At 40.0% G+C, this 13,846-nt stretch overlaps 1 protein-coding gene across 1 annotated transcript in view; it reads right to left on the bottom strand.

The window, feature by feature from the left end:
- The window catches only part of LOC137277473 (exostosin-1b-like), a 118,403-nt gene extending 105,987 nt beyond the window's left edge, over nt 1-12,416 (bottom strand). The window contains exon 1 of the mRNA XM_067809207.1: nt 11,387-12,416. Within this exon, the coding sequence (XP_067665308.1) occupies nt 11,387-12,279 (893 nt within the window). The 5' untranslated portion in view covers nt 12,280-12,416. The remainder of the gene's footprint in view (nt 1-11,386) is intronic.
- Between the last annotated feature and the right edge of the window lie 1,430 nt (nt 12,417-13,846).

Below are 13,846 nucleotides of genomic sequence, written 5' to 3'. Positions count from 1 at the left end.
CATGGAACCAGAGATATACCTCCACTATGACCCAGTCAAGTTGTGGGGTGGGGGCATTTTCACCAATTAAGTAACATATACCTTTTCACTCAGGAAAAAGCTATTTTGGAACTGACATAATTGTAATTAGCTCACAGTATCTACAAAAGCATAATTGTTGCTATGATTCACCATCAATATTACTTTCTAGAGTGTATCTACAAGAGCTTTAGGATCAGTGCGTAACAGTGACACAGACTTCAATCTAATGGACAGGACTAAGGACTTCGATGGAGGAGAGACGACTCCAAAGGACTGGGACAAAGGACAACACAATGACATCAATCATATCACTATGTGTGAGGAGCACCGGGACAGACAGACGTGAGCTGTCACATCCAGACAAGATGACACAATTACAATTCATGCCCTAACTCACCTCCACGGCAAGCTCAACATAATTTTGACACTAGATGATTATATCACTCGCTGTGAACTTGACTGGAGAGCAAACCGGTTCACACAATCTGATCTTTGAGTCATCAGAATGTCATATGCAAAATCACAACTGTTAAAATGTTTATTCAATTTACTGATTTTTTCCTTATATTCAGAGACAACTCACTCCTCGAATGTCTGCTATCAACATGGAGTGAGAGCATATAAGCATGTTTTTTCATGTGTTAAAAGCCAAAAACAGTACTCAACATGTTCATTACACGTCAAGGAATATACCATCACTTTGCCTGGGTGAAACCAATAAATTTCACTTGGCAAAGAAGTATACATGTGGATTATTGATAATCTTCAAAAGACTGATTCAAACTCAACCTAAGGTGACAAAACTTGAGTGAGTGAGGGAGGGATGTTTTACACCACATTCAGGAATGTCATGGCAAGGGACATTAAAAACTGCTTGCACACACAGCCACCATATGCGGGATCTATCCTTGTTCTTTCATGTCACAAGACCTCAAAGCAATAGGTAACCTCTTCCCCAAATGAGTTGAAACTGTCAAGTGAGCCAACAGTATGTCTACAATCCTTGATGAGGTCTTAATCTTGGCCCTGCATCTGACCCTGTGGCGCAGAGGTTGACAGCTGTATGATCCTGTCTGGAGATTGAAATAACAGTACACAATCACATCAGTTGACATCCCCCACCAGCATGCAGTGGCACCATTATCACACACTTATACCACTCTGCATGGAAAGCATATCTCTTGGTAAACACATGTTCACGACACTTCTGAAACAAACACAACATTGTTCAAACACACCAAGGCCAAACAATGGACAAAAACCTCAAACTTTCCTTGCTCCAATTTCCCTTCCTTATGTAACTCATCCATGTGTTTTTTCATGAAATGGCCTTAAGACATCTTTCAGCTTTCAGGTTTTACACTTTTGAACGCACACGTGTTAATAAGTCCTCAAGTTGATGCATCCTTGTCAACATGTTCCTAGTGTATTAGCTTCCTGTTGGACGAAGTACCGTTTACAAACTTCCTCCATCACACCTCGCTTGCATTTCTTGAACAACCTCATATTCCATGTGGGTGAAGGCTGTCAGAAAATTGTGCCTGGTTGATGACTTCTGTCAGAAAATGACTGAGATGTAGATTTTTGCAATATATACATGGGTGGTTTTGTAACAAACAGCTCTTACGAGGAATGTACAATATGACTGAAATCATGAATAAGAAGGAGCAAGTTCAGGTTTTACACTGAAACAATATCACGGCAGCGACACCAGAAATGGCTATACACATTGCACCTATCGGAAAATGAATCCGGGTCTTCAGCGTGACGAGTAAACGCTTTAACCACTAGGCTACCCCACCGCCCCTCTTGATGATGAGGCTTCCTTCTGCATTCAGTCTAGGAAATATGTAGGTCTGAGCAGTGCTGGTCTGTATAGCACTGGCTTTACCACAATCACATGCACCGATATGCTTCTGACAAACAGAACCATATCAAAATGACACAAAAATATGTTCCACTGTGTACATTCTGATGGCATCAAAATGTTCACCTCTGTGAAGTTTGAGAATGACACTAGTATGAACAGTACACTATCAGACAATGACACAGAGATAAAGGATCATGCCAATATGTTAACTCTTATCAAAATACAGACTACAAAGTTCTAAAAACTTTTACACACAGCGAAACTGCTGTGACCAAAGAGCCGCCATCTGGACACTACAGTAAGTTACAGTCCAGTGTAAGACAGTCAGTGTGTATGAGCGTGTGACTGACAATGTGTGATTGTCGATGTGTGACTGTCGACGTGTGATTGTCAGTTGTTGATTGTCCTTGTTAAGGGGGCTGATCCGCCCACCTGATCTACCTGCCAGTGACAGCAGAGGTTGGCGTTGTGGTATATAAGCATATATTGACACCAATGTTCTAAATACATATGACACCACAAGGCTACTTGAGTGATTCTGCCTCAATGTGAATGCCGAGAACAGTAATCTCCCTGCATGCCGCTGACCTGTGAGGAGATCCGTGCCACAGACAATAGGCCACTCAGGGGAGAGCACGCACAGATTCACACTCCATCTCAGCCACAAAACAGGAAGGAAAGTACTTCTCTAAATATAAATATAAAAAGTAAGAGTCATAACTAGTGGGACATAAACATTAATAAATTGATGGACCAATGATTAACTCCGTTTCTTCTTTGATACCAGACATGACTTTGAAGACATTAGCTTGTACGTGATCAAGTCTGGACCCGACAAACCATAACTATGGTGTCTGACAACACAATCAAGCCACACAGCCTCACTACCAGAACCAGACAGTAACCTGGTACGACTTACTTAATTTGCTGAGGACTTTTGCCAGCCCTAGTCCTAGCCCAAAACGCAATTCACATACATTATTGGTGAGACTAACATCACTGCCATAGCAACAGAAGAGACAGGTAACCAAACAACCTATATATGGTGAACAAATACTGCTGTCATGGAAACTAGTAGATTATTGAACATTCTGCTACACATGTGAAATAAGTAAACATTGCAGGGTATATTGCTTCAATTAAATAAAATTAATGCATAATATGCAATAGTTCATAAGCGAGACCAGAACCACTTAGGGACTAAATACTTCATGGGAATGACCCAGTTTGTTTGATGACGGGTTCTTCTGCTGACCCGAGATTCTATTCTTAAGACAGTGGGTGGTCAAGAGACTGAGGAATGGCTAGTTATGCTCTTATGCCAGACCGTCAATGTTAATACAACCAGACAAGGGTTCTAGACAGTAACAAGGAAATACAACCTAGCCATGAAATACTTATAATAAACATATAAATGCATTTAAAATGATTGAAACGTCTATCCTGCAGTGGTTTGACATTTGAAATAAATGTCATAATGAAGCCGCTTCTCAACCCCCTCCGTCCCTAGTCTGTTTCACAGTCCCTGAACTGAATTCTTTCCCCTTCTGTCCTGCCCTTTCCGCAATGCCAAAGCTGCAAATGAAGCAAGTCTAGATTTTCTCAGGAACTGAACCTCCCATCTAATCAAAGCTCCTTTTCAAATTAAATGGAATTGTGTGTTTGTATCAAAATCATAAATCTTCAGAGATTAAGAGTTAATCTACCTCAACCTCTTAGCCATGTACTACTTTGCTACTAGTCTGTACACCCCCAGCCTCCTTGCCACTCACTACTTTGCTACTAGTCTGTACACCCCCAGCCTCCTTGCCACTCACTACTTTGCTACTAGTCTGTACACCCCCAGCCTCCTTGCCACTCACTACTTTGCTACTAGTCTGCATCATAGTCCCTGAACCATAGTATATTCCTTTCATTCAACCCTTTCTTCCATGTGAAAGCTCTATCTTAAGGCATGTCTAAGATTTTCTTCGGGTTGAAAAGCCTCCTGCCCTCTAGGGCTCATTTTTAGTATAGTGAACTCCAAAAATTACAGTTCTCTTATGCTCTGCTACTACCAGTACCAGTTAAGAAAGGATGGATTGTTGGTTACTGCCTACTCCACACAATTGCTGTAACCCCTGCCCCATGAAGCTGCCTCCTTGGTGTGAGTGGTGTCCTGTGTAGTGGGGGTGACAGCTATGTTTGATCTGTCCTGTCTGCCTGTGACTCAGCTGTTGACTCACCACCCGTAACTACCAGCCCCTGCCACCCTCACAGTTTATTCACAACAAACCTGTACATGTGTCAAACAGACACTTTTCTTTTCAAATTGTTGCTGTGACAAAACTTGAACCTTAAGAAATTTTATTGTGACTTTTTCAGGATCCCCTTTGAGTTCAAAGAAAATGTGACCAATAAGGCACCTGGTAACATGTGACTGAACCATTTTGTTTGGCGTGATGAACTTAAAAAATGAAATTAAGATGACATTGATTAATCTTTAAAGTGCCACAAACCTCCCCTCCACCTTCCCTAATCTCTTTTTTTTTCTTTCCCGACAATTACTGGTTCAGCTGAGCCTCAATAAGGATTGCAGCTCCCTGTCCATAGACTGATCTACTGGTTAATATGAAGAAGGCCAGAGAATCACAGAGTGGAGAAGTCAAGACTTGACTAAGTATTTGGGTTTTCAGGTATTTTTGCTTCAGTGTTTGCAGCTGACCAAGTGGACACTAGTTATCTGGTATTTTGTGAGTTAGCAGCCTGTTCTGACCAGAACCCCAACTGGTTCCACCAGCTGAAGTACCACCCACACACTCGCCACACCAGTCAACCATCTCTATGCTTCCTCTCAACAAAAAACCTTCTTCATCATGTTCATATACTGATCTCACTCCACCCTCCACTTGTTACACCAGTCAATCATTTCTAATTCCACAAACATTTCTCTGTTTCTTCTCACTGATCCCCAAACCACTCACAATAGCCATAACATGTTAACATAATTTGAAATCTGACAAAGAAGTGAAGTTGATCACAAGGAAAATTTCTTATTACAATCATCAGATTTAAAATCACTGTAAACGAGAACATAGATTTTCACAATAATGCCAGCTTGAGAATGAGCAAGACTTCTTGTGAGGAAGTGAGTTGCTGATTAATTCTTGATTAATAACATTTCTATCCTTTAGTCAAGGTAGAAAATGAAAAGGCACAGCTAAACAAACAGCTTCTACAGGGTCCACGGATAAGTGTAAGTCCCCAGCAACCTGGAGGCCAAATTGATTGCGTAGTCCCGGGAATTGGCTGACTGACTGTCATTGCACTCAACATCATGGATCGATGCTCACAATTTCAATCACAAGACTGTCTGGTCCAATCTATATTATCTACTGGCTCCCCCACACTGCTGGTGTATTACTGCATGTAGCGTTAAAGAAGAAAGACACAAACTAAATATAGGTTGGAAGAACAACAAACGCTCATGAATTTCTTTAAAGACATTTTAAGCTGAGTCAGTGTGTTTTCTCCTGTTAATGAACAAATCGAACCATGTAAAATGTAAAAGGCAGCCCCATCTAACAAAACCAGGAAAATTTAGTTTGAATATTGACCCTCCCCTAACCACCATTAAAGGTACACTCAGGACCCACTCAAAAAGCTTTCTGTCATAAATTTTACAGAGGTTTGAAATTGGCTACATAACCGAACAATGACTTGTACATTTCTTAGGTGTGAACCATCTCTTGTCAAATGAACATTGCCACACAGGGAGTTACTGTCACTGCAAGCCTTTCTAAGCAGGCCACTGAGCATTGAAATCAATGCAAGCTGAGAGACTTAATGGGTTTTCAAAACCAAACTAATCAACTTAGATTTTTTGCAATTTGATCAATCTTTTGACAAAATCCCTTAGGATATGTAGGAGTATATTCTGTTGTAATCAACATGAAAGAAATGAGTAAGTGAGCTTAGTTTTATGCTGCACTCAGCAATATTCCAGCAATATGGTGATGGTCTGTACATTATAGAGTCTGGACCAGGCAATCCAGTGATCAACAGCATGAGCATCGATCTGTGCAACTGGGAACCGATGTCATGTGTCAATCAAGTCAAACAGCCTGACCACCCGATACAGTTAGTCGCCTCTCACTGCAAGCATGGGTTGCTGAAGACCTATTCTACCCTGAATCTTCATGGGTCCAAGAATGAAATGCGTATTACTTCTTATTGCTGATCTTACTGTCATCATGATATCTAGGTCATTGTGTCCGATATCTGTCTACAGAATCAGACACTATATAGTTATATATTACATACTCATGGATGTCAAAACAGGCTTATCTTTATGCTTGGATATAGTTACAACACCATAAATGATTTATTTTATGGATAATGGGTCTATTAAATGGCCATGTTAATAAAGTGATAACAAATGTTGAACAATTTCATAATAAGAAATGATTTATCATGGGCAGATCCATGAGGTTGATGTTACATATATACTTGGCTTTACCCAGTCACCTAATCATCCCTTAAAATTCTAGCCAGCTGGTCCGAGTCAACTAATTATGATGAGGACAAGTTCACTATGAACAGGTTCTCAATCTTCGCATTCTATACTCGGATGATTTATTCATTATAAAGGCCACTGGCCCAAGTACAATATGAACACAAGATATACACACACAAGGTGCTTAAGTTCACAAAAGCATCATATGTGTAACATCACTGCTCCATTTAAGAGATGTTAACCTACTTGCACCAGGTGCGGCCTAAGATAAAACCTAACTGTACCAGTCAAAATCCAGTTGCCTTCATCTTATTTCAATATCAGTAATTTGTTCATCTAAAGCTCCAGTCATGGATAATAGATTTCACAGAACTCCACATATCATTGCTCACACACATGAAATAAATAGTCATTCAATTAACTTGACAAAGGCATATTATGGAAAATATTCAACCACAAATCACACTGATTAAGTAGGATACGTGATACTGAAATTATGTTTTACAAAATAACAACTGGATATTTTTGGCAATGACAGGCTAGTTGGACAAAACCATTTTACTCAATGATAAAGATAAAATCTGAACTTGGAAATTTCGTTCATTTGATCACATGGAAAAAATATCACGATAAAGACAGGAATAACTTTAATCAGCAGAACAGAAGTTCATGTTGCAAACTTAACCAAATCTATATCCATAGAACATCTCTCTTTCAGTGAATGATAGGAACAGACATATTCAAATGGAACATTTAAAGTCAGTGACCATGGAAACCTTATAAAGGATGTTATGAGATAGATTGTTGGGATTTTTCCATCATCACCATTACTTCAAACCTGTTTATGTTTGTGTCTAATAAGAACAAAGTATTCCATGAATTTTCAAATGTACTTTATAAGATTCATATGCCGAATACTGGCACTTATTATACCTACAAGGGTAAAAATATCTGGGTTCATATTTTTCATACTATGCCCAAGGAAAAATATCACTTTGACATGGTGACATGACACCATAACAATGCGTTTCTTTCGTGATGTGTTTTACATGCAGCAGCAGCGGATAGCCAGCCTATGTTTGATAATAGATTGGAGTTTGTCTACCTCGATTTGAAGATTTCGGTCATGAACAGAATTTTATATTCATGCCCATATCATCCTATGTTTTCAACACTCATGCCTAAATATTGATACATCCCTCATTCTCGCTTGGCAAATACCAAACTTTAGGCAGTCTTATAACATAGTGTGACATGGGCACTCATAATACCCTTTATATATATACTGGCAGATAATTCATCCATTAAATATAAATTCAGGCAATGACATTATGTAAGTGCACATACTGTCATGAAGCAAATAAGATACATACATGGACAAAATGCCATGATGTACAAGCCAATACCATCATGACAGGATTGCTCCTAATGAGAACATTTCCAGATGCAAGGGGTAAAGTATATGCGCACTGAACACAGTTAAGTATTTCATCACCATAACATTAATAACAGGTCATTTCAGAAATACAGAAATGGTGAAATACTGTCAGTGTAAATATTCTTGTCCTATATCTTTCACGTTCACCTACTCTGAACTAGTGCAATTTGCACTTGAAGCATTAACACTGCCAGATACAAGTGTCAAGGAGTAAGAAGGCAATTACTAGATAGTCTGTCACTCCAGTATGACGGTTGTTACATTATTAATGCGTTACTGTCTGTCTACTGCTTTGACAAACCTATGCTAACAAGTGACTCCACTAGCCCTAAGGAAATCTATTTGTGTTTGTTTATTCAACTTGAACTATCACATGAGTTTGCTTGTATCTGAATCGCCTGGTGATTAGCCCATCCCTTTACAAGATCACTCAACTTCCAGACCTGCACAGTAGGTTGTCTCGAAACAACAACCCTGTGATGTTCCCTGGCAGTAACTAGCTGCCTGTTACGCCATGATGTGAAATGTCAATAAACTACCTGCATATTATCAGACATGACTGCCGCTACACGGAGAATGGATCCCAGGTACGTCCTGTTCATTTGGGACACTACACGAACAGGGACGCTACACAAGTGCCAAATTATTAGAACACCATACAGATCTTCTGTTAGCTGTTTCAGCAATTTTCCAAGACTACACAGAAGATATTTGTGCCTCTTAGTCTTAAACAGTCACCATGTGTGTTTCATAAGTTCTTGTCTTGTTAAAATACATATGGCCTTTCAGGGTTAGACGATAAGGGGAATCTGGTCCCCTAAATAAGTAGGCAACTATTGTTTCCTTAGCAAATGTTAGTTTCCTTGTAAATGTTATGACAAAGAAACTGACTCAAATTCTCAAATGGTTAAGAATACTGATATTTTGTCTCACTAAATGAGTCCTTCCTTTCTTTCCTACTGTTCAGCACATAGTGCACCTGTCTGACCAGACTAAAGCTTAGTCTCTGCATATATACAATCTGATAGTAACAAACACCCCCATTTACGCTGAAAAAGAGACCCAGTGAGACAGGAAATTCAGAAGCTAAACCTGAGGTAATCTAGACTTGCTTCATTTAAAGCTTAAGCATTGCTGTGAGAAGTAGGCAGTAGGGAAAACAATATGGTTCAAGGACTGAGACAGACTACTGTGTGACAGACCTTCTAGTCTCTGAAACTCATCTGCTTGAAGAGTGATCCTCTGTAAGTCACTCCGTATCAAATACACTTGTACTTTCAGGTATCATTACTTACTGTACAAACTGGGAGCCTTAACTTCAGTGTGGGGGTTCACAAAAAATGTCACTACAGGACAAACAGAACACTGGCATGTCATACTGTTGCAGAAGGATGGTAATGAAGTATGGTAGACACTACAGTTTTCAGGTTTATGTTTTTATTGGAATATATTTTTTCATTCATCATTCACAGTTTCTCAAGAAAAGCTTGATGGAAACTTCTGGATTTTCTCAGTTATTGTCAGCCATTTTTCACATAGGTTTTGCCAATCCACTGATAAAACTAAAAGGTCACGACAATACACAAGTACAATATGTCACTGAACACACTCCCTGCAACATTCTCTACAGAAAATGCCTAGTTATTAGGCAAAATTACTATGTGCTATCTTCATATACGTTTCACATTGTTCCCAACAGAAACTACAAGGATGTTTGGGTTCATTGAATAACACACAACAGCTATAAGATATAAACACATTCAAACCATAAATCAATAGAATGTAACAAAGTTATTCCATGTAGCAAGTGACCTGAGCAGATCACCTTAAGCCAGTATACTGTACTGTTATCAACAAGGTAGCAATGTGTGTGTATAATGATAACAATGTATAATGACTGCCACAGTATCTGCTCTGTAACAACTGGTTCTACATGACTTGTCCAGTCTGGTTACAGCAGGCATGGGGCATGCTGCATGCTGCATGACAAAGGCTCCCCCCGTGTAACTATATTTGCTGTATACTAATCTATCTTTGATTCATCCATTATAGTATGAGGGATGAGTTTTCGTGAAGAATGTGTAAAATTCAATTACATCTCGCTTATGTACTTAAGATTGAACATCAAGTTACAAATTATGTTACAGCTAAGTAACCTGGGAAGCTTTATGCTTCAGTGTCAGGTACTGCTATTCATGCATTATTCTGTGACACTCATGCAATATACAACGAACAGGTTGGTTGACTGATGGCTGAAACTGGCAACTCCTATGCAATGCCATGGATGCTTAGGAATGCTTTACTTAAACAAGAGCCATCAAGTGAGCCTTTACAAAGTGTTAACAGAGATGTATAATCCATGAATGAATAAATAGTGTAACAACTGCGACATTATCACCTGGACACCAGCTAATTAGCAGTAACATACAGCTGTGTGTGACACATAAGTGATTAATACCCCAGTAATACGCAATCAATAACAGAGGATATATGGTCTGTTTCCGTTAAGGTAATCAAGTGCAGGAGCAGCCTGGGTCCCAGGGACGGAGAAGAGCAGTCAGTGCTGGGGAATAGGGTGGGGTCAGGATGAGCTGAAAAGAGTGTGGGGTAGGTGGTGAGGGTAGGCTGGGTGTAAACCACTGGAGGTGGAGTGTGTGTATCTTGGGGTAGTATAGAAGGGTAAGTGGAGTGTGTGTGTGCATGTGTGTGCGTGCACGTACACACATGCATGAGGTACACCTGGAGAAGTGGAAAGTGGGGCTAGGGGTCAAGAATGGTTGAGTAGGGAAAAACAAGTAATATGGATAAGAACAAGGAAAAGGGAAGGAATATCTTGAGGTGTGTTTGGGTGCTGGCTTCAGACTAGGAACATGTGTTAAAGAAAAATTCAGAAAAGACAAACAAAGATCCCCTGAGTTCCATACAACCACACAGCCAGTCACCCACAGATACGTCCTTCTGTTCTAGGGAGGGACAGAAACGGGGTGAAATATAATGAATGGATTGGAAAATTTGACAACAAAAAGCCACTGAAACATTTTCATCATAGAATAATGTGCAGTTCATTTCTCGAGGGCAGTCACAAAGGAACACATTTCCTGTTTAGCAAGCTGTACTTGGGAAGGGACTAGTTAACGTTTTATCATATACAGGTGAACAGGTAGGTGGGGCTGGAAATGCAACTTCACAAGTTTATGGATGAAGGGTAACGCACTTGAGAGTGGGACCTATTAAAGCAAAGACAGGACACACAGGCACACAGCCACGACGGACAACTGTAAATAATACAAAGCGTATACTAGCAGGATCATGTAGTGTGGAGGAAAGTATTCATAGAGTAATTCTCTGTTGTGTGCAGTCTGCTTGTAGTAGAATGTACGATGATCATTAATGTGACGTACATTCTCAGAGTCGGCATCGCCTAAGTGTCAGCTGAAAACATGCTAAGCCAAATCACTGTCGAACCACACTGTCGTATTTCAACTCACAGAATGCAATTGGGATATGGTTAGGTCATTCATATTACACACTGTTGATCAACAAATGAAAGAGAAAAACTTACTTGTCATATTCTGAATTATCCTTCTCACATCGAGCATCTTTATTCTTCTGCCACCCTTTCCCATGTCTACAAGTTGTCAATAACACAATATCCTTTCCATTATGAATATGATACAAAGCATTCCTAGTGTCCGATCCGATCCCGGTAAGGTACCGCTTTCCTTTGAATGCTAGAAGATAGTTTCTGGATGAAGGGATATTATTTGATGAGGCACCGAGGTAACCTTTTTCACCCCCCTTTTGAGGATGTTCTTTGGCAAAAAGAGGGAAAGAAACGTCAAATCCTGGCCTAAATTTCCAAATTGACATGCTAGCCTTGGCTAAAATCGCTTCACCTATATCAAAACCTAAATTTTCCACATAGTCCGGCCACGTACCGGAATAGAGATTAAATATAATATGATTCCTCCCATTGTTCCAGTACGGGAGAGCTTCTAACTTTACCTGTACATCTCGAATAAAATCTACGCTAAGCACATCTTGATCCAGAGTGTCTATGGCGGGAATAAACACACATGCTTCCTTGGGATCTGGGGTATAAAACCGCGACTCCTGTACCGATGTAAGGATCTTGGAGTATGAGTTTGACATTGGGTAAGCGTTTTGACGCGGGTACACATAAACTTTGTAACCATTTTTGCACAGGTTGAAGTCGAAGCACGTTTCCATTCGGCACCTCTGTTTCTTATGCTGCGTGGCTGTAGCTCTCCTCCGTTTTGGAGATGTGTGGTCGTCCTCGGAAAACCCATGGTAGTCACTAGGGTCGAGAAACCCTCGGGTCCCGATTTGGGATATGGTACCTTCACCAGCATGTCGCCGTACCAGACATAAATAACCCACAACAAGGAGAAAACCACATACAGACACCCAAATATATCGCTTTATCGCCTGCATCGAACAAACCTCCTCATCCACACTGTTCTGTCATTTTGGATGGCCTACAGTACACTAATTCCGGAGAAATACCCGGAAACTGTCTACCGAGACAACAAGCTTTCAGACCACGCCGCCATCTTTTCCAGTGTACACACAGTTTGATCCCCGTAAGAAACGATCCGTGTGAATGAAATATGCTCGCGTGTGCAAATATTGCTTGGTTTCTCCGTCGCCTCGATAAATTATGTCGCCCAATCGCAGTCGCGCAACTGACCCTCTGTGACCGCTAACAGTTCACCCCAGTCACAGCCGTGATTGGCAACAAACTATGACGTACATGTTTCCGTAGTTCCACGTTCATCCACTCCCACTGAATATCATGCGTGAGTTACACTAACTTCGGACTTCAACACTTCCGTCAAAGAGACATACTTATCTATAAATATTCATTTACAAATCAGTCATACGTACGAGGGCCATTTCTGCATATGATAATCCGATAAGCTCATAGTAAATAGGCTCAAATACAATCTATCTGTTTTAGGTATCGTTTAAAAATATCTCGTCACATATCAGTATGAGATCAGTGACAAACAAGATGAACATGGAGCGTGCGTCAGTGATAGCAGGGCCTTGGTATAAGGGATACCATTGTTTTGTTTCCACGTGTGACAAAGTATCCCAAGTTTGGAAGTACTGCAGTAATGTAGATATCAGCTACACCATGGACATACTTTATGGGATTTTATCTGAACTGTATAGAAAAGTTGCCCGAGTGTTGCCCGAGAAAAGTTATTCTAGATCATTAGATTTATAAATTCATAACCATTCGACTTATTTCTTTGGATATTAAGAGAACTGTCTTTTCATATTTTGGCCTTCGCCCGGAATCTTTGTAAGAGAAAGCCCCAGTGTCGTTAATGTGATTTCTTGTCTCTTGGTTGATACTGTCATCGAAAGGATAGCTTTGCCTGGTGTACGACTGTACGGTTTTTCGATATTTCCAGGATTTTCCGCTATGTCGCTATTACAGCTGAAAGTCTTGTATACTTCGCCTGTCAGTAACATCGGCACGAATAATTGCCACTTCCTGATTGCTTGAAGTCAGTTGATCTGGGTAAATGTATCGACTGACAATTGTGAAATACATTTTAAAGCATTTTCACGGATAATTAATAAACTTTTACGAATGAAAATACTTCATTGTGGTTGCTGGTAACACAATCATTAAATAGATTTGATACTCATTCAATGAATAATTACATACAGATCCTACATTTCGTTTTAACACAATCCAGCTGTTGATTGATTCACTGCCTTGCTTTGTCTCATTTTCCAATTACTGATAATTAAAGCAGCATTTATTAATTTCCACTATGAACGGTGTTTCATTTAACATAACATAGCACAATCTGTATTTTAAATGCCCATTAACTGTCACGCTGTCGAATGTCGTATTTCCATAGGGATGTATTTGTGTCGACACCGGGTCGTGTCAGTTTCGCGATGTCAGTGTGTGTGTCAAGAGTAGAAGCGAGCCCATGTGGTTGGGAGAATAATCATAGGTCGTACAGTGTTATTAAAA

Source organism: Haliotis asinina, chromosome 3 (genome assembly GCF_037392515.1).
Source record: "Haliotis asinina isolate JCU_RB_2024 chromosome 3, JCU_Hal_asi_v2, whole genome shotgun sequence".
NCBI classification, from domain to species: Eukaryota; Metazoa; Mollusca; class Gastropoda; order Lepetellida; family Haliotidae; genus Haliotis; species Haliotis asinina.
This window is presented reverse-complemented; position numbering and strand designations above follow the sequence as displayed.